This window comes from Mustela nigripes, chromosome 1, assembly GCF_022355385.1.
Source record: "Mustela nigripes isolate SB6536 chromosome 1, MUSNIG.SB6536, whole genome shotgun sequence".
NCBI classification, from domain to species: Eukaryota; Metazoa; Chordata; class Mammalia; order Carnivora; family Mustelidae; genus Mustela; species Mustela nigripes.
In genome coordinates, this window is record NC_081557.1 from 33,715,758 (window position 1) to 33,743,701 (window position 27,944).

The following is a 27,944-nucleotide window of genomic DNA, read 5'->3' on the forward strand; positions in this document are numbered from 1 at the left end:
AATGAGTCAAAAAGTAAACATTGAATTATATATCCCAGTCTTTTCTTGGTGCCTTAAATAGCTAAGGGACCTTGTGGTCCCCCATGTATCGAGAGCTGCCAGGTTCTTGAATTTACAAAAGAAATAGAAGGACTTGTCCCTGTTCTGAAGGGCTTGCTGTCTTGTTGAAAGACAAGACATGCATCAGTAAAACACTAGAGACCCAGTATAATAAAGTGCTGAAATTGTGGGGGGCGGGGAGAGAAGTTGGCTTCATAGAGGAGGAGTGCCCAGTTCAGGCCACAGTAGGAGAACTGCAGGAAGCCAGTGGGCATGAATTACACCCTGAAGGGATTGGATTAGGAAAAAAAAAAAGAAAAAAGGAAACTAGCAACATGCATTGTATGCTCATTATATCCTAAAAGCTATGTTAGGCCATGTTTTATCTTACATTGGTTTCATTATAGTCTTATGAAGGGTATCTACAAATCCATGTTTCTCAAGTGAGGAAACCAGAACTTGGGTAATATTATCAAGTATTGTCTTACTGGTTTCAAATATTATCAAATATAGTCTATATTGCACAACTTCTTTTTTTAGAGCTCTCTTTCTGTTTTCATACTTCATTTTTATTTTTATTTATTTTTTATTTATTTATTTATTTATTTATTTTCATACTTCATTTTTAAAGAACTACACCAAATTCACCATGATTGAAGACAATAAGGAAAATAAAGATCATTCCTTAGAAAGAGGGAGAGCAACCCTCATTTTTTCCTTGAAGAATGAAGTTGGTGGACTCATAAAAGCACTGAAAATTTTCCAGGTAAGCACTTTCCATGGTTTTTGCATAATCATCTTCTCAAATGAGTCTCTAAAATTATATTTAAAATATAAATTACTGTAAATTCTTTGGAGATGGATGGAAGAAATTTCTTAAGCACTTAAGTTTATAAAATATTGCTCAATTCTAACAAATGGGCAAGGGATACAAACCATTTACAGAAAAGAAGACACAAATGGGAGGAAGGATTCACTTCACAGATTTCAGAGAAGCAGATTTTGATTTTGTTTTAATTAAATAGAATATTAAATTTTAATATTATTTAATGACATTGGTAATATATTCCATGGTATTTTTAATAGGGCAAAATAACAAAGATTCCAAAATTATAGTGTTCCCTACTGTCAAAGCTTCAATGCACTTGGAACTTAAAAACACCTTTGTTGCAAGAGTAAATTGGCATAATGTGTAGGGAAACAATATGTATTAGGAACCTTAAGATGTTCACGTAGTTTGACCCAGTTATTCCACTTCCATAAATCCATCTTTTAATTTTTTTTTTTGAGAGAAACATGCATGCATGAGCTGGGGAGGTGTGCAGTGAGGGGAGAGAAACTTAAGCAGGCTCCACGCTCAGTGCTCAACGTGAAGCCTTATGCAGGGCTTGAGCTCATGACCCCGAGATCATGACCTGAGACAAAATCAAGAGCTGGAGGCTTACCTAACTGAGCTACCCAGGTGCACCCCTGCCCCGATAAATCCATCCTAAGAAAACAGGGTATCTACAAATCCATGTGTTTACAAGTGAGGAAACCAGAACTTGGGTAATGTTATCAAGTATTGTCTTACTGGTTTCAAATTTGGATTAATTGTCTTTGGGGTGTTGAGTTGTATCAGTTCTTTCTATACACTGGATACTACTCTTTATATATCCGGTATTTGCAAGTATCATCTCCCATTCAGTAAGTTGCCTTTCAGGTTTATTGGTTGTTTCCTTTGCTGTGCAGAAACTTTTTATTTTAATGTTGTCCCGACAGTTTTCCCAACATCCCTGATACTCTTTTTTCTTGTTGGTTCATGCTCCTAATAATTCTTACTTCATCTCCATCTTTGCATCTACAGTTCTTCCTGTTTGGAATCCTCCTTCTACCCTTCTGTCTTCCTACTCTATCTGTTCTTTAAGACTCATCTCAGTTCCTGTCTGCTTCATGAAAATGTCTACTTTCTCTGGCTCATAATGCTTTTTCCCAGAACATCTTCTGCACCTAAATACTTACTACTTGTGTTCTCTTTTAGCCTTTCCTGTGGTAGCCAACTAGATGATAAACTCCTTGTTTGACGTGCTTTTCTTTGTATACTTCACAGTTCTTACCTGGCTACTTAGGTGTTCACCAAGTTAATCCAAATTGAACTGGTTAGTGTTGGAAATCAGCTATTCTAATCTCATTTTTTTAGATGTTGAGTAATGGGTTCTTATTTTTCATTATTATGCCACCGGTGCTGGTCCTCAGCTATCCAAGTTGGTAAGAGAAGATATCCTCCTCCCACAGGTTTGCACATATGGCACCCAGTTTGGGCTGGCATGGGAAGAGAGCAGAAGAAGTAATCTGCTTCAGCTGGTTACTAAGTTTGTAGCTTAAGAGATTTGAGGTATTAAAGACACTGTTCAAGCTGTTCATCTAATTTTATTAAATGCATATTCACAAAGAATCTTTCCTTTCTAAAGGACTAACAATAATATCATTTTTTGAAAACACTTTCATTTGTGATCAATTTTTGAAAGTTTCTTTTTATCTAAGAGAATTGATATTTTGATTTGAGATTGTTCAGTTCTGACAATTGAGGGCCTTCTAGTAGGTGTTATTTTATTAGTTTCTGGAGGGTGTGATAAATTTTTCAAACTTTTTTGAACAGTAATAATATTTAGGGGGAGTTATTTTGCTGTTGGCAGGATTAAAAACACCATTTTTCTCTTTTGACTATGATGGCAAGTGTGGAATTGATTTTTAGTGGCAGTGAAAGTAATGAGCTCAGCGACTGTTACCACTTGAGGCTGTCATATGTGTCTTTACTCTCTGCCTTACTCAGGAGAAGCATGTGAACCTGTTACATATCGAGTCTCGAAAATCAAAGAGAAGAAACTCAGAATTTGAGATTTTTGTGGACTGTGATATCAACAGAGAACAGTTGAATGACATTTTTCATTTGTTGAAGTCCCATACTAACGTTCTCTCTGTGAATCCACCAGATAATTTTACTGTGAAGGAAGATGGTAAGTTTGAAAAGTGAAAATCCCACTCAGAAGATTAAGTACATAAAGTGTGTCCAATCTTATATTTATCTTGAAGGCATAAACATAAAAATAAAACACTGTCTCTTCAAATTCCTTAGTTTGGTACTGAAGGGAGCCCAAAATGTAATTGCTCAAGATACTATAAAACACTTATGAAGTAACATTTTATCAAGTGTGAGAGAAGTGAAAGGGAAACACTGGGTATCAGAAAGAATTCAGAATGGTTGGAAATTGATTAAGTTTTCTCAGTTTCCAAATCATCAAGTGTTTCTTAATTTCACAAACCTTTAATTTACAATTCCTGAGCACTTAGAAATTCCCACAGGGCTTACTTAGCATCTGGCAGATATGAAGTGAATATTCAAATTTGTTGAGAATATTGACAGTTGCTCACAACTATGATGTGAATACACTCTTTTTTTTTTTTTAGGATTTTATTTATTTATTTGACAGACAGAGATCACAAGTAGGCAGAGAGGCAGGCAGAGAGGGAGAGAGAGGAGGAAGCAGGCTCCCTGCTGAGCAGAGAGCCCGATGTGGGGCTCGATCCCAGGACCCTGGGATCATGACCTGAGCAGAGGCTTTAACCCACTGAGCCACCCAGGCACCCCGTGAATACACTCTTTAGACAGTCCTCCCTTTCCCCACTCCCACCAAAAGCAAGTGAAAAGCAACAAAGCCTCCTAAAGTTTCAGGTGGCTAAGAACTTCTGTTGTGGAAAAAATCCTTGGGACAAAAGATAAAAGGATAATTGAACCACGTTTTGTATATAGTATATAATTTAGAATAATCCCTTAGAACATGCACAGTACTGGGGTGTAATCAGGGCTGATACTCATTTGTTATGTATTTGTATGGCTGTGTAAGTTATTAAAATAATAATATGCTTCTATTCATGAGTGCCAGATAGCTGTTTCCCCGAGTCCCTTGCACACCCCGCCATGCCTGAAGGCTGTGTGCTCCAGATGCTACCCTCCATGTCCCGGGCCCACTACAAATAACCAAAGGGTTAACAGCTGGTGGGGCAGGAGCCTAGGACTCTGCTCCTGTCTATTTTGAGTGACTTGTGCGCCTGTGGTATTTCTGGTTAAATCTACTTGACTATCACTTTTGCGTATGTTAAAAAGAGCATTAGGCTGGAACAAGGTGGATTGAATTCTAGTCCTCTCTCTTCCAACAGAGATAAGTTACCTTGGATAAACTACCTCTCTGAGCTTTAATTATCCCATCTGTAAAATGAGGAGTTTTCTAGGGGCTAAATGGTTCAGTTGATATTTAGGGAATACTGATTTATGTCAGTTATTTCTACAGAAGAAACAGGGATACAAACATATAGCCCTTCCCCTAGAGTCCTTCCCGATCTTTCCTATAAGACAGATATAAGCAGATCAGTGTCAGAGAATCAGAGCCCTAGGGACAGAGAATTAGCTCCACCTACAGGGTTGGGGAAGGTTCATTTGATTTGGGTCTTGAAGGAGGAAAAGGATATTCTTAGGAAAATAGAAGGGTGGGGGCGGGGGGTGGGGGCGGGGGGGGGGAGAGAAGGAGAACAGCAGGTGCAAATGCCCAGAGTTACAGGAGGGCTTGTATCTCGAGGGAAGGTGAGGGGGTGAGGGATCAAAGTGACAAAGGCATCAGAGATCTCTAAAAGCCTTTGCATCAATGAAAAGAAACATTCAAAATTCTCATTAAATTAGCACTTCATTCTGCTTTTTTGAAAAGGATAGTTAATATGTAGCTTATACATTTTTTTTGATACTTTAGTTCTATTATTAAAGTATAGCATTTCTCCAATGCTTAGGAAATCGAGGCTCAAAAATTTCTTTGAACTAAAAGTTTTGAATGAATTTTACTTATTAGAAAAAGGGCAATTTACTTATATAAATTTTACCTCAAAGTACAAGCTACAATAAAAAAAATTCATCCAAATGTACTTATGACTTTCTTAATTTCTTCTTTCTTATTGCCTTCAGATCATCTCTTCAGCTGTTAGTGGTTTTGTATTTTGCAGGTATGGAAACTGTTCCTTGGTTTCCAAAGAAGGTTTCTGACCTGGACCATTGTGCCAACAGAGTTCTGATGTATGGATCTGAACTGGATGCCGATCATCCTGTAAATATTTTTAATAAATATTTCCATGAAAATAATTTAAAGCAAACTAAAAATTAGGGGAAATTCTTTTCTTTTTTTTGGGAGAACATGCTTATTCCAGAATAAATGGGATCTGGGTTTTGTTTTGTTTTGTTTTTTTTAAAGATCCCATTCATCCATTTGACAGACAGAGATCACAAGTAGGCAGAGAGGCAGGCAGAGAGAGGGAAGGGGAGCAGGCCCCCCGTTGAGCAGAGAGCCTGATGTGGGGCTCAGTCCCAGGACCCTGGGATCATGACCTGAGCTGAAGGCAGAGGCTTATCCCACTGAGTCACCCAGGCGCCCCAAATGGGATCTGGTTTTAATCTGGATTTTGGGAAGTGCCCGTAGTTTTCCACATTGGTGGAATCCCAACTAATGTCTGAAGAGCATCTAAATTCATTAGCTCTGAAACACCTGTCCCATGTATGGCATTCCTATTAATAAGAGCTTCTCTGTAATAGAATTCTCAAGAATTCTGCTAAAATGAAGACAGTATCTGCAGCAGTTTTTGTTTAAGTGGGTATGGATTATTGGAAATTGGGGGGGGGGGACAGGTAAGGATAAGAGAGAAATACTTACTACTAGGTGTCCAGCAGGACTGATTTATTAGGCAGTTGATGAACTGGGAAGTTGTTTCTTTGGAAAATTATACGAGACATAGTACCGGCATGAGTTGGAGAATTAGCAAGCCCAGAGCATTAGGGTTGCCTATGGAGTCGTAGGGTTCTGGGAAGGTCGAGAAAAAAAAGAGTGCCATTTTGGAGTTGTATGCAGCGGGTCTTTGATCTGCCACTTAGTAGATCTGTTCATTGGCTGCATATTGCCTTAGAGAGCCCTCAGCTGATCTACCCTTTTTTCTATAATATCGCGTTAAGCAATTTATTAATTGTAATTGTATTTGCCCTCAAAGCATTTGCAGTCTAGTTGGAAAATAAAGCACACATCTATAAATAAGCATGTGATTAAATTGTGAAAAGTCCTAAGTGGAATGAACAGATTGCTTTGAGGTGTATATAAGAAGGCAAACACTTCTAGTTGAAGAGTTCAGAGAAAGGCAACATTTTAACACAGTCTTAAAAGAGTTTGGCAGGAAAGAGATGGGGAGAAAGGACAGTTCATTGTAACATGAGCAAAGGTTCAGAGGTAAGAAAATCCAGAGCATGTTTATGGAGAGGTGGCTAAATAATTTTTTCTGATCTACTACCAAGTGCTACTGATTTTTACCTCCTAAATATTGCTTAAATTTGTTCCTTATTTATCCCTACTATCATACATTTAACTGATCCCTTGCCCTCCAACTCACCACCTCAAACCCATCCTCCTCATAGTCACTAGAATGATCTAAAACTTCAGTATGAGCATTATCCCTTTTCTGCCTAAAACTCACCAACCATACCTAGGTACCCACCTAAGAAAATTGAAAGCATATGTTCTTACAAAAACATGTACACAAATTTTCATAGCAGCTTAATTCATAGTAACAAAAAAGTAGTAACAACCCAAATGTCCATCCACTGATAAGCAGATCAGTAAATTGTGGTAAGTCCATAAAATGGAATATTAGTGATCATAAATTAACACAAAATACGGATACATGCATGCTACAACAGGGAGGAACCTTGAAAACTGTGATAATAGAAGAAGCTGGTCACAAAAGACCATGTGTTTATGATTCCTTTTATATGAAATATCCAGAATACCCAAATTCATAGGAACAAAAAGTCGATTAATGGTTGCCAGGGGCTGGAGATGAAGGGAAGTAGTGGGGAGTCTGTGCATGAGTGTGATGTTTCTTCTGCGGATAAACTGAAATTATAGTGGAAGTGGTTGCTCAACACTGTGACTGTACTAAAATCATGACACTGTACACTTTAAAATTTTATGGTGTGTGAATTATATATCAATAAAGCTGTGTTTTTTTTGAAAAATCACCAATGGCTTCCCATCACCCAAAGACTGAAATCCAAGCTGTTTCAGACCCTGACTAGCAGACCTCAAACTAGTCTACGCCAGGCTCCACCTCCTTCTCCAAGCTCCAGCTCCCATTTCCTCAGTCCCAGTGTCCTGGTTGTCACTGCTGCACTGACACGGATGCTATCCTTTCTGTCCTTTCCCACCTAGCTGTCCCCGCTCCTTTTCTGAGACTTAGGTTGGGAGTCACTGTTGGGAAACCCTTCCTGACCACCCCCTACTTACTTTTCTGGATTAGGAGTTTCTCTTTTGAGTTCAGTGGCATTTTGGGCATATCTCTATTAAGGCAGTTAGCATATTGTTTCATAATAATTGGTTGATGTAAACTCCCTGAAGACCCAGGTTGTGCTTTGTTCCTGTTTGTTTCTCTGGATTTTAGCACAAGGCCAGGTGCATAGGAGGGGCTTGTAAATCTGTGTTAAAGAAAAATAATTCTCTCTTTAGAGAGAGATAATTCAGGGGTCTTCCCCTTTTTTCCTGTTTTGCATTATTGGCTGTTTTCTCCTGGGCTTTGCTTTTTTTTTTTTTTTTTAAGATTTTACTTATTTATTTGACAGACAGAGATTACAAGTAGTCAGAGAGGCAGGCAGAGAGAGAGAGGAGGAAGCAGGCTCCCTGCTGAGCAGAGAGCCCAATGCAGAGCTCCAATCCCAGGACCCCGGGATCATGACCTGAGCCTAAGGCAGAGGCTTTAACCCACTGAGCCACCCAGGCACTCCCTGGGCTTTGCTTTTTGAAGTCTTATTTTTTCTGTGTGGTTTTTAAAAAAATATTTTCTAGGTATAAATTCTAATGTTACTATTTTATCTTTTTATTATTATTGTTTGCTTTAGCAAATATGAATACGTTTGCATTTTGTGATGAAATCTAAGGCTAGATTTAGTTGTCATGACTCCATGTATTATTAGTTACCATTTTATTATGAATTATGATTACAGGAAAATATAGCTGAAGATGTCAAATGATTAAGAAAAAAAATCTCATATTTGGAAAAGAGTTGTGTGTTTAACTAGGATGATGCTTTTCTTATTCCTCAAACCATTTTATTTTTGTAGCCACTATAAGATTTTTGTATCTTTGTATCTATAGTATCTTTTATTTAGTAGCCATTATAGTATTAAGCTTTCATATAACATTGCCTTTTTTATTAACTTATTTTATTGAAATTTGATTAGTTAACATTTAGTGTATCATTAGTTTCAGATGTTCAGAGTTCAGTAATTCATCGGTTGCATATAACACCCAGTGATCATTACATCACATGCCCTCCTTAATGCTTATCACCCACTTATCCCATCCCCCTCACCCATAAGATTGCCTTTAAAATAAAAATAATCATACATTTCTAAACAGTGCTTGCTCAAAATTACAATTATGTAGTCCTTTAATATCGTAACTTGAGTAATAATGAAAAGTTCCCTAAATATCATTTGTCAACATTTTAAAATATGGATATTTTTAAACTTTTCTTTAATTATCAGGGCTTCAAAGACAATGTTTACCGTAAAAGACGGAAATATTTTGCAGACTTGGCTATGAACTATAAACAGTAAGTATATTATAAAAATAACTTACTCAATTTTGAAAATGAATAGAGTAGACTATGCTATTCATTTTGAAAATGAACAGAGTAGACTATGCTCATTTAACAAATAAAAGATAAATACTATTTTTTACTAAATGCTAATTCAAAATAACTCTGTATGTCTCACTAGTGGAGACCCCATTCCCAAAGTTGAATTCACTGAAGAGGAGATTAAGACCTGGGGAACTGTGTTCCGAGAGCTCAACAAACTTTACCCAACCCATGCCTGCAGAGAGTATCTCAAAAACTTACCTTTGCTTTCTAAATATTGTGGATACCGGGAAGATAATATCCCCCAATTGGAAGATGTCTCAAACTTTTTAAAAGGTAATATGCTTAATTTTTTATAAGAGGTATGTTGAGCTCTGTTGTGATCATGACAGAATTTTTAATAGAGGAATAAAAAGTTCAAGTGTATGGGAGGTCAGAATTTTCCTTACTGTGTCCTGGAGTATTGGACCCAGTATTGGGCATCTCATTTGAAGAGGGACAATTATAATCTAGAGTGAATGTGGAGAAGTGAGCAGAATTATAAGGGGCTTGGAAAATATATAAGTAAAGTTTGAAGGACTCTTAGGATGCTTCACCTGGAGATATAGGGGACATGATAGCTTTATTTAAATACTAGCTGATCATCTTATGTAATAGAGGGAATACTATGTGACCCTAAAGTAAATGACAGTTGGATAGAAACTACAAGCTTTTAACTCAAAATGGAGAGGACCTTGTTAAATGAGCCATTTGAAAATGGAACAGGCTCATGAGATTTCTGCACCCCTGGAGGTTTTCATGCAAAAGTTCTACACCCACTTGTCAGGGATGTGGTAGAGAACACTCAGGCTCCTTGGAGAAGACTGGAGTAAATGGTCTCCAAAGCTCCTTTCCACCCTAAGACCCCATCTTTCTCCCAAGGAAGAAGATGTGCTAATAGAAGCATCAACAAAGAAGCATCAACAGTTTTTTTCCTTTTAGTTCTTCCTGCTTATTTGGTTCAGGCTTCCTTATTTTTTCTAGCTAGTACAGGAAGTAAAATGATCAGTGATCTCCAGGGTTTACAATATATAAGAAAAATAAATATCCCCCTTGATCTCAGCAGACTAGAACCTTAGGGAACAAATAGAAGTTATGTTTTTCATGTTTATTTCCATCATGGTCTGAAATTTCTATCTTTGAATTTCTTACATAGACCATCATAAATACCTACATATCTGTTTGACTCCATTATTCTTGTTAGTCAACCACTATGCACAAAACTAAGAAAAACAGCAGGAAAAATGCACTATTGTTTTATAAGAGAAGAACTCCTATAAATGGTTCCTATAAAGAGTAGATTTTTTAAAAAAGTGATTAGGATGACAGAGAACCAACACACATGACCTCACATATGGGTCTGACAAAGATGGGCAAGCATATGCTGTAGAAGTTATCACGTTAAATTTGCTTGAGATTTGGAGGAAGTATTTTGCTAGGGATAGAAAATGGAAAGCTGTTCACTTGGGGTCTGGAGCGTGAGCTGGCTGCTGAACAGGTTGCTAAAGGTGTTTCAGGGGAAATTGTCAAAGAGGGAAACCCAAACCTAAATGATTGTTCAAACAAAACATTGGTTAGAAAGCGCTCTTCACACTATCAAATTTGGTGGCCCCTAGATGCATGTGGTTGTTTAAATAATTCACGTTAGGGTAAATCAAAATGTTAGTTTCCTAGCCCCAGTAGCCACATTTCAAGTGCTTAATAACCCCGTGTGGTTAGTGGCTACCTTACTGAGTAGCCTAGCTGTAGAGCATTTCCATTATTGTGGAGAGTTCTGTTGGACTATGAAATCCACCCATCAGAGTGGGGAAATCCAAGTACAAAAGGAACTGGGTGGAAGTGGAAGAGCAGAGGGCCAGGGTTTGAAATGAATGACAGGCGTTGAACTTATCCCCTGAGTCACTGCTGCCCTATTGGCTGGCCCCTTCTATGGAGGGCAAGCAGCCATAGCTGTTGGGAATCGAAGTGCAACATCCAATTTAGATAAAATATACTTTGCAAGAGAAAGTACTGGCTAAAAGTGGTATAGCTTAAAAAGTGGTTCTGATCTAAATTAATAGATCTTGTTGTTGTTGATGTTTTTGTTTTTTTTATTTTTTTGGTTTTTAAATTTTTTTTTTTTTGAAGGAAGTAAGATTGTCTAGGAGATATCCTAAATCCTTTAGGGAGAGAGTGAGGTATAATATAAGGAGACCTGGGCTCTCATTCTACCCTTATCATTTACGGTGTGACTTTGGGCACATTATCGACTCTCTGAGCCTCAGTTTAATAGTTGTCACAATGAGGAGAGTAAACTTCATCTCAAATTGTAAACATGAAAGTAGATATAATATGTAAGGTCTAATGCATTGCCTAACCCACCGTAAGCACTTGAAAATTATTACTTCTGCATAGTACACACAGGTACGTTTAGTTTCCATCTTTTCCCATAAAATGCTACCGGGTACCACTGGCAGAATTAAAATGTTGCAGAAAATGGTCTGTTGAGGTGAAGATTTTCTTCATTTTCTCTTTTACTTTGCAGAGCGCACTGGTTTTTCCATCCGTCCCGTGGCTGGTTACCTGTCACCAAGAGATTTCTTATCAGGTTTAGCCTTCCGGGTTTTCCACTGCACACAGTACGTGAGACACAGTTCTGACCCTCTCTATACCCCAGAGCCGTGAGTACTTCTGTTTAGTATTCATTCATCAAATAGTTATTTGTTGTGATGGTACCTCCTTCAGGAGTCTGGTGTGACAATTAAATGAATGAACACGTGCAAAAAATTTGGAACAGTGCCTGGCATATAATACACGCTCCATGGTCTATGTATGTTAGCCGTTATCATTACTATTTTTAATTGACAGCCTGTTACCTGTTAGGTGTCCAATGCTAGCGTAAGCATAGGGAGTATAAAAAAATCAGACAAAAGTTTCTGCCTTCATAGAATTTATATTCCAGTGGGAATAGAGATAATAAACAAGTAAATATATATAAATATAATAAATATATAATATATGTAAATTTATATCTGTATAAATATATATATATATATTTAAAGATTTTATTTATTGGGGCGCCTGGGTGGTTCAGTGGGTTAAAGCCTCTGCTTTCGGCTCAGTTCATGATCCCAGGGTACTGGGATCGAGCCCTGCATCGGGCTCTCTGCTCAGCAGGGAGTCTGCTTCCCCCTCTCTCTGCCTGCCTCTCTGCCTACTTGTGCTCTCTGTCAAATAAATAAATAAAAATCTTTATTAAAAAAAAAAGATTTTATTTATTTATTTGACAGAGAGCACAAGTAGGCAGAGAGGCAGGCGGCGGGGGGGTGAAGTGGCGGGGGGAGCAGGCTCCTTGCTGATCAGAGAGCTGGATGCGGGGCTCAATCCCAGATCCCTGAGTTCCTGACCTGAGCCGAAAGCAGAGGCTTTAACCCACTGAGCCACCCAGGAGCCCCTGTAAATATATATATTTAATATCACCAATCTATGGTAATAAGTGCCACTGAGAAAAGTAAAGCAGAGAAAGGGGAATGTGGTGGATGTGTGGAGGGTTTCAATTTTGAAAAGTGTGATCAGACAAGGACTCACTAAGAAGGTGACATTTGAGCAGAGACCTGATTTGGTTGGGGTGTGGGACAGACATATCTATGGGTATCTTGTTTGTAAGTGGTCTAAGTTTTGAACCGAAATAGTTTCTTCAGTAAATTACTAGTGTCTTTCGTGGTCCATTTGTAGAGTAATACCACTTGAATCAAAGTAAGATCAGATTTTGGTTTGATTGAATTGTTGACCGTGGTTTATATGTGACATGAGCATCACAGAGTGACGAACTTTTACCTCTTTTTCAGAGATACTTGCCATGAGCTCTTAGGTCATGTCCCCCTTTTGGCTGAACCTAGTTTTGCTCAGTTCTCCCAAGAAATTGGCCTGGCTTCCCTTGGAGCTTCAGAGGAGTCTGTTCAAAAACTCGCAACGGTATAAATTGGAACATAGCTGTAGAGATTAGTAATCCTTATCAGGTTTGGGATGGGAGTGTCAATTTAAACGGACATATTTAAGGTGACTGTTAGACAGTTTGTCTTTGCTCATATTTAATTTAATTTAAATAATTTCAATAGCAGTAAAGGAGGATGTGAAATTTTAAGATTCATCGAAAGGAGACATGGGCTTTAAAAAAAGGCAGAGAAACACTGGAATTCAATCATGTTTATTGTTTGTAGATCTTTTTTTAGTAAAAATGATGAGTCCTCTGAAAATGAAGCTTAAGATGCTTTTGAGCCTCTGTCCTGGAAATACAAAGATGAGTAAGATCTGGTTCCTGCCTTCAAGGAATTTATGTACAACTTAAGGAGACAGTCATTTTGGAATGGGATAAACTCTACAGAGAAATTCAGGAAGAGTGTTCTGGGAGGGCAAAGAATGGCTTGGGGAAGGTTTCATGGAAGAGGAATGTCAGGACTAGCCTAGGGAAGGTGGGTCATGTTTTCACCTGCCAAGAAAGGAAGGAAGAGGATCTTAGGATAACGGCACCCAAGGAAAGACAAGGAGGTGCAGGGTGTATCTGGGGAAATGACAAGAAGCTGGAACAGAGTGTGATAGGGTGGGGGATGTAGTATGAAAAAGGCTGGATGATTAGAACAGTGCTTCTCAAATTGTGGTTTGGGGACCCCCTGGTGTTCCTGAAACCCTTACACAGGGTCCTTGAGTGAAATATACATTCAGGGTGCAAAGTGGATTTCAATATAAGAGCTAGAGTTCATTGATATGGTTTCAGATTCCACACTGCAGCTGAACTCTAAGAAATTAGCACTTGTTGAGTTTTGATGTAGTGTCAAAGAATATCCACAGTTATCTGAGAAGACTATTAGAATCCATAACCTTCTTCCAACTGCTTACCTGTGTGAGGCTGAGTTTTCTTCATAGCCTTTAACTAAAACAACATAGGGCAACAGGTTAAATATAGAAGCAGATATGAGAATCCATCTTGTTTTTCTAGCCAGACATTAAATAACATCTAGACAGACATTTAAAAAGATAGGGAACAATGTAAAACAATGCTTCTTTCCTGACCCTTTTTAAAATGTTGTGCAAAACCCCTGGGGATAAAAATATATGTTTATAAAAAATAAAAAATTTAAATAAAAAAAATGTTGTGCAATAGAGTTACTTTGTGTTAGATTGGTATGTCATCATAAAATGGTTTATTACATTTTAAAATTAATTAGTAGACATGTAAATGTTTTCAGTTTTAACTTTTACTCTAATAAATTTAGTGAGCTGTAATCCACATAAACAAAAGGTCCTTTGGGTCCTGAGTAATTTTTAAGAATATGCAAGAGTCCTGGGAGCAGCAGTTTGAGAAGTGCTGGTTTAGAATGAGGCCAGGTTGTAGGAATACTTGGGAACCAGTCTGGGGATCTTGAACTTCTTTCCAGGGCACTGTGGGTCAGTGACTAATAGTTGCTGTTTGTTTTAAATTGAGTTATTCAGGCTGTGAAAGTAATATCAATGTCCTTTTGCAGTGCTACTTTTTCACTGTGGAGTTTGGTCTCTGTAAGCAAGACGGGCAGCTGCGAGTCTTTGGTGCGGGGTTACTTTCTTCTATCAGTGAACTTAAGGTAAAAGCCATAAATCTTTCCACATAGCCATGTTCACGTACTATAATTGATATGACCGGAAAGAGTTTTTGGACTTGAACAAGTGCATACTATGGAAAATACTTGGGGTGGCAGTAAAGACAATTTTCTCTATTTTCGAGGTTTATACAGATACCCTATTTTTCTTTTTTCACTTGTATGTGGAATTTTTTTTTAAAAAGACCTTATTTATTTATTTGACAGAGAGAAAGTGAGAGCAGGAACACAAGGAGGGGTAGTAGGAGAGGGAGAAGCCAGCCTCCTGCCAAGCAGGGAGGCCGACACAGAACTTGATCCCAGGACCCCAGGATCATGACCTGAGCTGAAGGCAGATGCTTAATGACTGAGGCACCCAGGCACCCCCTTATATGTGGAATTTAATTACTTAATTTCTTTCTCTCTTTTTTGAGGATAGTTGACATTATAGACATGTTATTTTATTTGAAGGTTTATTTATTTATTTTGGAGAAAGAAAGTACATAAGCTGGGGGAAGGGCAGAGGGAGAGAGAGAATTCCCAATGCAGACTCCCTGCTGAGTGCAGAACCTCATGCAGGACTTGATCCCAGGACCCTGAGATCATGACCTGAGCCAAAGCCAAGAGCCGGCCACTTAACCCACTGAGCCACCCAGGTGTCCCAACGACATATCTTTTTTTTTTTTTTTTAATATTTTAAAGCTTTTGCTTACAAAATTTTGCTATTCCCTCACCATTTTTAGTGTGCTAGCTGTAACTTCTCTTAAATTCTATGGAATTCTTTGAGAATTATTATTTACCCAATAAAGGAATGATCTTATGTTTGCTGAGTGATGGGTTGTGTGTGAAATACCATCCGTGGTACTTCTTGCTCTCAGGAGTCTACCACCTGATGGCGGGTGCAAGTCACGTACAGAAATAACTAGCGCAGGCTAGGAAGTTGGCGTCATAATGCAGGAATATACATGAAGATCGTCGGGTGCCTCTTACCTGGAAAAAGTGTTAGAACAAAGTCATGGAGATGATCTTGGGGTGTTTATGGGGAATAGCAAGCCATTTGTTTTGTTGGAGTATATTGTGGGTCAAATAATGACTTAGGAAATAAGTTTGGAATTGTAGGTTGGGCCCTTACATCAGTGCCCTCAGCGGTGTGCTGATTCTAGTGGTTATGTCTGGGATGTCATCCATGAAGTAAGACAGTATTCTTTTATTCGCTGACTCTCTGTCTCCTAGCATTCACTTTCTGGACATGCTAAAGTAAAGCCCTTTGATCCCAAGATTACCTGCAAACAGGAGTGTCTCATCACAACTTTTCAGGATGTCTACTTTGTATCTGAAAGCTTTGAAGATGCAAAGGAGAAGATGAGGTAAGGTATATCTTCCCCATGGCTTCACTCTCCTCTGCAAAAGATAGGTCCAGTGATGGTAACAAATCACAGAAGTAAGCAGCTGGATAGTTAGAAGCCTATGAGGTAACGTCTGCCCCTGACATAGCTCCCTTTCACAAACAAATATTTAGAGTATGTTGTTTATGGTGATGTATGGTGATTAAATATATGAATCGGATACATTGAGAAACTGGTTTCTTCCCATCAGAGTTCATAATCTATTAGGAAAAATAAACTATATGCAAATTACTATGTCACAGCATAGAAAGCCTTAGAGAGATACAGAAGAAACTTTGTTTTCCATTTTATTCAGGAGCAATTTATTCTAGATGGGGGAACAGGGAAGGCTTAATGGCATCTGAGAAAGCACTTGAAGGATAAATAGGATTTAGATATGCTAAGTTTTAGGCTAAGGGAGAGTGTGAAACAAGTAAGGGAGGTGGAAAAATAAGAGTGTGGTGCAATGAAGCTATGCTTTAACTCTTTTTTAAAAAAGATTTTATTTATTTATTTGACAGAGAGACAGCGAGAGAGGGAACACAAGCAGGGGGAGTGGGAGAGGGAGAAACAAGCTTCCGCTGAGCAGGGAGTCTGATGTGGGACTCGATCTCAGGACCCTGGGATCATGACCTGAGCTGAAAACAGACACTAAAGGACTGAGCTACCCAGGCGTCCCATGCTTTAACCACTTAAAAAAAAATGATTTTATCTATCTATCTATCTATCTATCTATCAATCATCTATCTATCTATTTATAGAGTACAAGTCAGAGGAGGAGGAAGGGAGAGGGAGAGAGAGAATCTCAAGCAAACTCTGCAGTGAGCATGGAGACAGACATGGGGCTTGATCTCACTACCCTGAGATCATGACCTGAGCCGAAATGAAGACTCAGATGCTCAAACAACTGAGCCACCCAGGCGCCCCACTATGCTTTAACTATTAATCAGCTACGTCTGTTGTTAAGAAAGAAAGACACTGGAGACAGAGAAACTACTCAGGAGATTTTTGTAATACTTCAGGTGAAAATAAGATCCTGGGCCCTGAAAGACGTAGTAAGAAAGGAAGGACCAGAGAAGCAGAATCAACAAAAGATTTGGTGGAAGGGGTCTCAGGTCATATTGTGAGATCATTGTGGGACAGATGGGGGTTGAAGACATGGTCCTTGTCTTCCAGACATTTTCTGATACTTGGGGAGTTGGGCCAGGCCCAGAACCAAATAACAATACCAGGAGGGCTTCCTCTAGCTCATATGGTCCCTTTGCACAGACTCGAAGAAGCGGTCCCTCCTGGGTAGACCAGGTAGATTGCAAACTGCTTTTCAGCACTTACTCATGTACAGTTGTCCTCAGCTGTGTTCCTAGGGGTCCTGAACACAATTATTCTTGGGGGTGCCAAATGAGAGTTTCAAATGTTGACTTGATGAAGAGGGCAGGACTTGAATCCATGAAGAAAGGGTAGAAGTTAGGTCATTTGAGAGAAAGCTAGAGGAAAACATTCTGAACAGAAAGAATGTCCATGTGCAGGAGGCAGGACTGCTCTTGGCCTGTGTGTGTGTGTGTGTGTGTGTGTGTGTGTGCACGTGCGCTTGTGTGTGCGGGTATGCTGGTGTGTGGGTGTAGTTAGGTAAATCACAGCTGAGGGGTGTTACTAGGTGGTCAAGTGTGCCATTGTCTCCTGATCAAGCAACTATAGTTGGTCTCCTTACTGTAGCCAAGAAATGTGTAAAGTAATAAATCATTAATAAAGTCACCTACAGGATCTTTCCCTACCAATGCAGGTGTGGATGTGTCTATGACAACTTTAGGTTTCCTATATGTGTAGGATTCCAGGGCATCTCTGCATGTGCTGTGTAGGGAAACAGGTCAGATGGGTTGTGTGAACAACTGATGAAGATTCATCTGTCACCTAGGGTGTGCAGTAGGTTTGCTGTTGCTCATTCAGTTTTCATCCTCTGCTTCCTGGAATTGATTGCCTCTTATTTGATTTCTTAAATAGAGAATTTACCAAAACAATTAAGCGTCCATTTGGAGTGAAGTATAATCCATACACACGGAGTGTTCAGATATTGAAAGACACCAAGAGCATAACCAGCGCCATGAACGAGCTGCAGCATGATCTGGATGTCGTCAGTGATGCCCTTGCGAAGGTCAGCAGACAGCCGATCAGCTGATCCTGAGAAGGTCTGAGCACCAATTCCGAGGCCTGTGGGCCAGCTCCTGCTTTTCTTGAAGACCTGCTTGTGGAGGGACAGCAGCCAAACGATATTCTCCACTCCTATTCCTTAATCAGTTCTTTGAAAATTCGCCCCTGAATACTCTATTCCACTACCTATTATGTTTGGAGGGTAACAGCTTTAGTGAAATATGATTCATATACGTTATAATTCACTGACCCCTTGTTTTTTTATAGAGAATTTTTTTCACCCCAGAGATAGATCTCATACCAGCTTGATTCTCTTTTCCCTAATCCTTCTTGAATAAAATGACCTTTACGATCACTTAAAATACCTGGAAGGGTATTATGGACCTGACCCATACTGCTACCTAAGATCCTCTTACTTCCAAAGTATCTTACTTATCTTTGGCTTTGTGCCAACCTTGATCACATTCACAGCCCTAAATTTAATAGGAGACCAGCTTTTTCCACTTCTAGCGTGGGCAGGAGTATAGAGGTCTTTGTATGTGAAGCCTACCTTGTAAAGAGGAAGTAGTCTAGTTTCCAAGTGTGGTATCTTGTAGGGAAGTGTGAGTAGCTAAATCTGGAAAGGTTGGTTGGGGTATAATCATCAAGCCCAGGCTAATAATTTGGGACTTTATTTGGTAGGGAACTAGGGAGTCCCTTTCCAAGTGACCATCCTCCTTGAGTGAGACCCTTTGCTTTCTAAGGCACTGCATGATGCTGGTTTTGTTTTAGATGATCTCTTATACTCATGGGGCCAAGGGGAACTTCGGGGTACCATACAAGGCCCTATACTTACACATGCAGAGTATTGTGATGGGATTTGTCCTCAGGTTAGCAGGAGATGTCATTGTCAAATGGAGAGTTCAAACTGAGACAGATGAAAGAAACGCAAAGTTAAGGTTGGGAAAGCAACACTGAGCACTTCATTTCCAAGGTATAGGTGAGGTCATAAATATGGAGGCAAGGTATAGGGGGTAGAGGGTGGGGAAATGGATGAGGAAATGGGACGTAAGAAAAGTGAAGAAGACCATTTTAGGTCTGACACCAAAAATGCAAGGGTGGCAAGGACTGGTTTGTATGTGCTGTTAGGTATGTAGGACAGGGAATGGGCCTGTTAGAAGAGGATGGACTTGTGAATATGTGCTGTGTCTTTTCCATTTGCTCCTTTTCTCCTCCCCACCTTTCCCTCAGGTTTCTGTCTTTGGCCCTCTTCTCTCTCTGCCATCTCTTTATGAGAAATGGCATCCACATCTCTGACTTCAATTCTTTTTTTTTTTTTTCTTTAAGATCTATTTATTTATTTTAGAAGGTGGCAAGGGACAGAGGGAGAGAGAGTCCTAAGCAGACTCTACACTGAGTGTGGAGCCTGATATAGGACTTGATCTCACAACCCTGAGATCAGGACCTGATCCAAAACCAAGAGTTGGATGCTCAACCTGCACCACCCAAGTTCCCCCATGACTTCAATTCTTGTTTTCTGTGACTTCCATATTTGCATTTCTAACCTTGACATCTTTCTTGAATTTTTGCATCTTAAGTCCAGCTGCCTGCTGGATATTTTCCATCTAGATATACTATAAATCAGGCCAATGTTGTACAACTTCTTATAGTACCATTTACATAGAATGAAATGGGTTAGTACAACATGGTAGCCCTGACAAGTATCTCAAACTCAAAAGGTTAAAAAAATCCACAAAGAAAAACCTTAGAATCATCTGAATATTACACCCCATCAGCTTCCTCTCCCAGTGATGTAATTTCTGTTAATAATATATTAAGGGTCATATTTTCCACCAAGATTTCATTCTTAATCAGCTACTTAAAAAACTGTGTCTTTACTCTCCCCCCATGAATAGTCAAATTGTATAGCATTTAACATATTTTATTTCAACAGAGCTCTAGATCTTTTAATCATTTTTAGACCTCAAATTATAAAAAACTTTATCATATAATGAAATAGAATTGGGAAGAGTAATTCATGCTATTTCAGATTTATACATATAATTTTATTTAAGTATAACTATTAATACACCTTTGATAGCAATTGATCTAAGTTAGCTAATCTAAAATCATTTGAAATACTGATCCGCTAGTTTTTTAGTTGGTGTATCTGGTTGCAAAGAAATCTATTGTAAGAAAACCATGATAGATAACAGTTAACAGCAATTTATAGATACTATATCTGGTTATTTTCATACAACTTTGATCATAGATATTGAATTTTAAAATTATGGTGTTTAAAACCACTCTATGACTAAAGCACACTAAAATGAATGTTAAAGCACAATCATTATTATTCATAACTTCAGGATAATGGAAATATTTAATGATTGATTTCAGTTCTTCTAACCTCTGGATATGTGATAATTGGTAAATCAGGAGTCCTGAGAGTTTTCATGCGTTTTAAAAATATATCTTCAAAGCACCTAAGAATATATTAATATTTACTCCAATATGAGAACAGAATTGAGCCAAAAGTTTGGTTTATAATTCTTAATCAGTGACTTCTTACTTAAGGACTTAGATGGTATTTTCCTGACTTTTTGAAGAAAGTTCCAAAAGCTGGTTGCCAGAATGCCTGTGTTTCTTAATCTGCCTATTTTGTCAGAGTTGTTAATAGTAATGACACACCAGAATGTATACAATTATACCTAGTTTTTAAGTTGGCTTTCAAACTGAAAAAGGAAAAAAATCCTGGAGTTCTTTAAAAGCACACATAATGGAGTTCACATATTAATTTCTAGGAAATGAATAAAGATGCTATGGTCCATTTCAATCTAGTCTTTATTTTACTATGTAATATCCTTTTATAATTTGTAAGTTTGTTATTTAACTGGTTAGTTAAATGGACACAGTTTTACTAGTTAGTAAATGGACAAATTTAATAGTAAATGGACAAAAAATTCATGTTCTTTTTTTTTTCTTTAAAAATTTTATTTATTTGAGAGAAAGCACAAACAGGGGAAGGGGCAGAGGGAGAGGAAGAAGCAGACTCCTGTCTGAGCGGGGAACGCATGGTAGGACTTGATCCCAGGACTCTGGGATGATGACCTGAGCTGAAGGCAGCCACTTAACTGACTTAACTGACTGAGCCAACCCAGGCTCCCCAAAATTTGTGTTTCTTTTTCTTTCTTTTCTTTCTTTCTTTCGTTCTATCTTTATTTCTTCCTTCCTTTCTTTCTTTTTTTTAAAAAGATTATTGATTTGTTTATTACACACACACACACACACACGCTCACACACACACACAGAGGTTGCATAGCAGGGACAGCAGCAGGAGGCAGAGGAAGAAGCAGGTTTACCCCAAGCAGGGAGCCCGACGTGGGGCTCAATCCCAGGACCCAGGGGTCATGACCTAAGCTGAAGGCAGATGGTTAATGACTGAGCCACCCAGGCACCCCCCAAATTCATGTTCTTAAGAAGCGTTTTTTTTTTTTTTTTTTTGGTCAAACATAAGTTAAAAATTGATTTATGGGGCACCTGGGTGACTTAATTGGTTAAGCATTCAACTCTTGATTTCAGCTCAGGTCATGATCTCAGGCTTGTGAGAGCAAACCTCCGGTGGAGCATGGAGTCTGCTTATGATCCCCAGCTCTCCCCACCCTGCCCCCTGGCCCTGACCCCTGGCTCTCTCTTCCTTTCTCTCTCTCTCTCTCTCTCTCTCTCAAAAACAAACCAAACCAAAACAAACCCCAAAACAAAAATCAAACCTGGTTTAAATATATATTAGCAATTTCATAAGTTTAAGAAATCTATAACATTCTTACATTTCTTTTTTTTTTAAGGTTTTAAAAATTTATTTGACACAGAGATAGAGAGTACAAATAGGCAGAGCAGAAGGCAGAGGGAAAGGGAGAAGGAGGCTCTCTGCTGAGCAGGGAGCACGATATGGGGCTCGAACACAGGACCTTGAGATCATGATTTGAGCCGAAGGCAGACACTTAACTGACTGAGCCACCCAGGTGCCCACGTTCTTACATTTCTTGAAAAGCCTATGAATATGAGATACAAAGGAAGGCAAATACACCTGGAGCCTAGAAACTACTTTTGGAATTTTTGATAAAGTCTCAATCATGTGTTCCTCATCTGTGTAAGGAGCTAAATCTGCTTCACTGAGTTATTGGAAGAATTATGTTGCAAAAGAATGTTGTAAAAAGAAACATCCATGGAGCACTGGGTGTTGTACATAAACAATGAATCTTGGAACAGTACATCAAAAACTAATGATGTATTGTAGGTTACTTACATAACACAATTAAAAAAAAAAAAGAAACATCCATGTGTAAGCATCACTAATATAATCACTGTCCTGATCCAGGATCCCCCATAACTTCTGGATGACTTTATCTTCCTCCAGAGGGAATTCTAGCAGGCAGTATATCATGGCATGGGAAGATCTTGGTCCCTTGAGGGATTAAGCAAATTTGAAGCTGAACATCAGTCTTCACGAGGGCTGGTCTGTTTCTAGCTCAACTCTACTCTCAAGCTGCAACACTTTAGGGATCTCAAAGGAAAGCTATGGGTGTGTGCTGGGAACCTGGACTCCTACCTTTGTCCCCTACTTTTGTCATTCTTTCCACCCCTAAATGATTGCTGAATACTGTTCAGCTTCTCAACTGCAGTATTCAGCCCAGTTTCTTAGCCTCCAAGTCACTGCTTGCTAATGAGCAAACAGTTCCAGTGGAAAAGTAGTGCCAGATATAATCTCTCAGCTTCCAGATTTTGGCCCTTCAAATTCTGGCTGCTTTGATAGTCTTCAATTACTTGAAACAGATTTTTAAAATATTATCCCCCAGCTTTTCTAGTTGTTTTTGCAAGAGGCTTGGTCTATAGTTAGTTAATCTGTCTTTATCAAAAGTAGAAATCTGACCTTGGAGTAAATCACTTAACTTCTTTGAGCCTCAGTTTTTTCATCTATAAAATCAGATAATCTAAAGGAAAACATTTCCTAACTTGTATGGTACATAGATATAGCCTATATGGCCCCAAAGTACTTTATACTTTCCTCTTATATGGAAACAAAGCATCTGAAAGTTACACGATCAAAGAGTTTAGCCCCATTCAAGGACTGCAACTCAGCCAGGCGGCTAATGGACAGAATTACTCAGTGGCATGCACATAGTTGAAATAGTGGCAACATTGCAACATTGCCTAGAAACTGTATTAAAAGCTATAACATAATGATATAACTGTAAGCTAGCAAAGTATAGATGTATGTATATTTAAGGGGTAAAATTAGAAGACAAGTGTATTCTTCTAGATCTTCTCTCTATTCAAGCTACTCTGTGATAGTCCTTTCCCCTTTGGCTGAAATCTCAGGTCCTGGCCTTGAATTTTCTGCTCTTTCTCAGTCCTTAGCTCCTAATTTCCCTCTCTCTTTTCTTGTTCCTCTGTACCCACGCACTAGGATACCAGTTTGGGAATGGTGGTGGGGAGGAGAGGCAATGAGTAGAAAGCTCTGTTTGGTCTGATACTGCTGTGATTTGGCATCAGTGCTTTCTGTACTTGGTAAGGGATGCTGACTCATTCTCTGGGGGTGTTTTGGAGGAGCTTCCCACCTTCTTATTTTTTGAGATCTCTTGATGTGACTGGGCTGTTGAATTCATCTCCGTCACTCTCTAGGAATTCAGTGGTCAACTCCAGTAGGGTGTCTTTTCAGCCCTTCAGAAATTTCTCTGGATAGGGTCTAAGACCACCCCCTAGCCAAATTATTGTGTGGGAAACATATGGGAGACATGAAAGACCTTTCCAAATTGATCTCTCTTTGCTCAGCCATCTGGCCAGAAGCCATTGGATTTCTCAGGATGAATCAACAGCCTGCCCAGGCACCAGTCTGGAGGGATACATATATACCAAGTTCTCTAAGTGGTTTTGTAGCAGCACGCCTTTCCTGAGACATGAGATGGGCAGCGCACACAGCACCTTGACAACGGTTCCACTGTATCCTACCAGAATTCTCTCAGCCTCTCCAACCTCTTTCATAGACTGGAAGTCATACATTGGTTTCTAAACACCTCTTTTCACAAGTTCGTTTTTTTCTTAGTATGGTCATGGATGTTCTCAAGATGCCCCAGGCTGGAGAGGGAAAAGTGAGGTGCTGCCCTCATGTGGTCTTACAGGCAGAAACACCAAGGAGTAGTTGGGGTCAAAGAACAGGAAAGGTCTGTCTGTTCAGAGCTCACTGGAGATACATTCCAAGGCTCCCAGGCATACAGGGTAATGAGGACTGAAGGCTTCTATCAGCAAAGGGGGTCAAAAACTGGTGAATATGGATTATAATCTTTAATGTTACCCCATTTGTACCCACAAGATTATGGGTGGCTCTGGAAATGGAGGGTATGTACAAAAAAAAGTACAACAAAGAAAATACAATTCAGCTGCAATCTTTCACTCTGATATAGGTGTCTGTGTTGCGTGTGTATAAATTGCTATAATAGTTACAAGTATGACACATCATGAACACTTCCCTTATTTAATATCTTCCAAAACATATTTTTAAAATGCAGCCTAGTAGGGGTGCCTGGGTGGCTCAGTGGGTTAAGCCTCTGCTTTCTGCTCAGGTCATGATCTCAGGGTCCTGGAATAGAGCTCTCTACTCAGCAGGGAGCCTGCTTCTCTTCCTCTCTCTCTGCCTGCCTCTCTGTCTACTTGAGATCTCTGTCTGTTAAATAAATAAATAAAATCTTAAAAAAAAATGCAGCCTAGTATTCCACTACATGGCTATGCCGCAATTTAAACAATTTATTTTTGGACTTTCAGGTAATAACGTTCCTTCCCATTATATACAACCCATAGCGGATAGTTTGCAGTCTAAGTGTGCACCGCTTTCATTATTTTCTTGTGATAAATTAACAGATGTGGAATTTACTGGGTGAATATGTATTTATCTATCTTCATGTTCCTCAAACACATTGCCACATTTTCCTTTAGGAAGATTGTACTTTCTTAGCTCCTACCAGCAATGTATGAGAGTGTCCGATAAAAGCCATTTTATATGAAAACCTCTGTTGGGTGAAAATTACCCAGTATTGATGATCAGAATCAGGGCAGGACCGTGCTCTGAGCGCTGAGGGTTAGAAGGCTGCCCCTGGCAGGAATCCATGAGAACCATCCTGCTCAGTTTAGTGTCCCGAGGAGTAAGTTCCCGCACACTCGCTTACCAAGATCAGATTTTACAAATGCACACCAAAGCAGATCCAAAGACCCATCGGCTAAGACACTGGGGCAGGACCCTTTCCACCGCTCCCAGGCTCAATTTCTCCCCAGTCAACTGGTGATACAATCTCTGCCCTGTCAGTTCCTCCGGGCTGTCGTGGGACTCCAAAGAGATAAAAAACATGAAGGAGAGTAGTGCATTCGTATATTACTAAAAATAGAGTGGGAGGGGAAGTAGGGAGCAGCACAGCTGCCTGCAAGTCTGGGGCCCGGAGGCGGAGATACCCGTAGCACGCCTGAGCGGGGAGATTGGGAGGAGGATTCAGAGGCGAGAGCCGGGCTGTCCCACCCTCGGCTCCGCCCCCGTCCCCACCGCACACCTCAGCGATGGCCCCGCCTCCTCCACAGACCCTCTCCCCCCGCGCTGGCCCCTCCCCATCACCGACACCTCCCGAGAACCGACCCCGCCTTCATTGCAGACTCCTCCCCCGATCCGACCCCTCCCAATCACAGGTCGTACCCGCGTCAGGCCCACCCACGCCAGTCACTAATCCCTCCCCTGGAACGCCCCTCCTCCGATCCCTCCCGGAAGCGCCTGCGGAGCGTCCCCACATGGAGCGCGAGCCGCCCGCCTCGGCGGCCGCTCCTGCCGCGGCGGCCGCGTTCTTCTCCTGGGTACGTGACTCCGCCCCCGGGCCGGGGCCGCTGGGAGGGGGTGCAGAGGTGCGGGGGAGCTGGCGGCCTCGGCGTGGGCGTTCCTGCACTGGGCGGCCGAGGTCCCCGCCAGGCTCTGGGTTGGAGGACGCGGGGCTGGGGCCCGAGATGGAGAGGGTCGGGAGGGAGGCGCCCTCACGGGTGACTTAAGGGCCTGCTGGCTGGTGGGGTCCGGACCCGAGGGGCTGCGGCGCAGCGGGAAGCATCTGCCTCCTGGGCAGAGCGTCTGGTTCCGCGAGAGCCTCAGGCCCGGATAGCGCCGGAAGGGACGGCGTGGAGGGATCGCCCCGTCCAGAGCCCTGTGGGGCCACCTGTGCTCCTCACCATCCCGGAGGATGCCGGCCCGTTCCCAGCCCCACCCTGGCGGGAGCATCCTTTCATGTGAGGCCTGCGGTGGTGGGCCGTGCACCAGGCGGAGATCCTGCCTGTTCGCTGGTATTCTTCTGTGACCTGATCTTGCCTGTGTTCGGGGGCGTGGGAGTCTGCGCCGGTGTGTTGGCTTGACGGAGGCACTGAGAGACAGGGTCATCTTTACGTGTCCTGGCTAGGAGAGGGGAGGGTCTCTGCAAAGGATTGTGTTGCAAGCGGCCAACCAGACAGATGCATGGAAATAAGCTGGCGTAGTGTCTTGTTCTTTACAGCCCATATCACAATTGTAATGAAATGTAGGATTTGTGAATGTCAGTCTCCTTGGGTAGAATGTAAGCGTCTTAAGGGTGGGTGTTGTGCCTGTCTTGTTCACGGTGCCTAGCAAATATTTGTGGATGAATGAATGAATGAGACCCTTTTGTGTGCCTAGCTAGGTGCTGGTCTTTTGGGGAAAACACACATGTGAGAGATCCAGCTTTGGAGTTGAGGGAGCAGGATACCACCTATGTTACTGTTAAAACGAACCCGTGTTGCCTAGTCAAAGGTAATTATCAGTACGGGGCAGCACTTGTTGAATGTAAGGCGGCAGACTGGCAGAGACCGCGCTGTGGCCTGAGGTAGTCTGGCTGTCTGGGTGCTATCTCTGAGGCGGCACTTGATTTGGCGATTGAATGCAGCCGGTTCTGGCTTTTCCCAGGCGGGAGACAGGGACCTGCGTGTCAGATATGGCCTCTTCCACGGCTTGGAGGCCTGCGGGCTGCCTTGCTGCATAATATGGGTGGAGGGGGTCTATGAATTTGCCAGGGCTGCAATGGAAAAATACCACAGACTGGGAGGTCTTAAAAAATGGAATTTTATTTATTTTATTTATTTTTGGAGGCCAAAAGTCCAAGAGCAAGGGGGCAGCAGGTTTACTTTCTTCTGGAGCCTCTTTCTCTGGCTCGCAGGTGGCTGCCTTCTTGAGGTGTCTTCGTGTGGCTTTTTCTCTATGTGAGAGCATTCCTGTGTCTCTTCTTGTATTGGTTTCAAGCTCTGCCTTTACGATTTCATTTAACCTTCATTATCTCTTAAAAGGCCCTATCTCAAGATAGAGTCACATTCTCAGATACTGGAGGCTAGGGTTTCAACAAATTAATTTTAGGGGAACACAGTTCAGCCCATAACAAGGAAATTTACCTCCTTGGAGTTGTATATGTGTGTGTGATATGCCTGAAGGGTTTGTAAGGAAAGGAGGCAAATACAGCTGTAACATGTATAAATTTTCCTCCGTTTTGCTTTGTCCTGGATTTTGGGCCTCTTACTGCATTATAAAAATTGAGTCCCATAATTTGAGCCTCAAGAACCCTTGTCTCTCTCACTTTCTGTTCAGCAGGCTATAGTCCTGCTCATGGGGCAGCCACGGATATCTTAGGGCTGATGGAGACATCCTGTGTGTGGGTACCCCACAGTGTGCATGGCTTTCCTTTCATCTTTCCTAGGTAGGGCCTTATCAGATCTTACATTCATTTACTGTATTCACTATAAAATATATGTACACCTTCTCTGGGCCCGCATAGTTTCAAATGCAGGGGAAATGGCAGTGAACAAAGTTCCTGCCCTCATTGAGTTTACTTTTTAGAAGGAGAGGTAGGCAATAAAAAATAAGCAAAGGTCACGTCAGGCAGTGCTATGAAGAAAAATAAAGCAGAAAAAGGGGGATAAAGTGATGGGGGTACTGTAGATATAGTTATAGGTTAACCTCTTGCCAGGGAAGCTCTGGGCTGAAGTTCCC

The 27,944-nt window shown here is 40.7% G+C and overlaps 2 protein-coding genes across 7 annotated transcripts in view; both read left to right on the forward strand.

Moving 5' to 3' along the window:
* The first annotated feature begins 688 nt into the window (after positions 1–688).
* Positions 689–17,924, forward strand: TPH1 (tryptophan hydroxylase 1). Its single transcript, XM_059391684.1, has 10 exons — positions 689–805; positions 2,852–3,035; positions 5,068–5,168; positions 8,642–8,709; positions 8,876–9,072; positions 11,300–11,435; positions 12,603–12,729; positions 14,277–14,372; positions 15,600–15,733; positions 17,750–17,924. Exons 1-10 carry the CDS (start codon positions 689–691, stop codon positions 17,922–17,924), a joined length of 1,335 nt encoding a protein of 444 aa, XP_059247667.1.
* Positions 17,925–25,702: 7,778 nt separating this feature from the next.
* SERGEF (secretion regulating guanine nucleotide exchange factor) overlaps positions 25,703–27,944 on the forward strand; it is a 219,146-nt gene continuing 216,904 nt past the window's right edge. For 5 of the 6 annotated variants that reach the window (XR_009405555.1, XR_009405561.1, XM_059407537.1 and 2 more), the window contains exon 1: positions 25,703–25,765. Coding sequence is in view for 3 of the 6 variants with exons in the window: in XM_059407537.1 (XP_059263520.1) it covers positions 25,703–25,765 (63 nt within the window). In the remaining 3 variants the exon portion in view is untranslated. Of the gene's footprint in view, positions 25,766–26,214; positions 26,240–27,944 lie in introns of those variants that run through there. The other variant, XM_059407550.1, reaches the window with a different exon arrangement.

What these genes read in the sequence shown, in the direction of transcription:
- TPH1 (XM_059391684.1), top strand. Translation starts at nt 689, where the DNA reads ATGATTGAAGACAATAAGGAAAATAAAGATCATTCCTTAGAAAGAGGG. An exon ending in TTGGCTATGAACTATAAACA is followed by an intron (nt 8,710 to 8,875) that starts GTAAGTATATTA and finishes ATGTCTCACTAG; the next exon opens with TGGAGACCCCATTCCCAAAG. An exon ending in TGTCTCAAACTTTTTAAAAG is followed by an intron (nt 9,073 to 11,299) that starts GTAATATGCTTA and finishes TTTACTTTGCAG; the next exon opens with AGCGCACTGGTTTTTCCATC.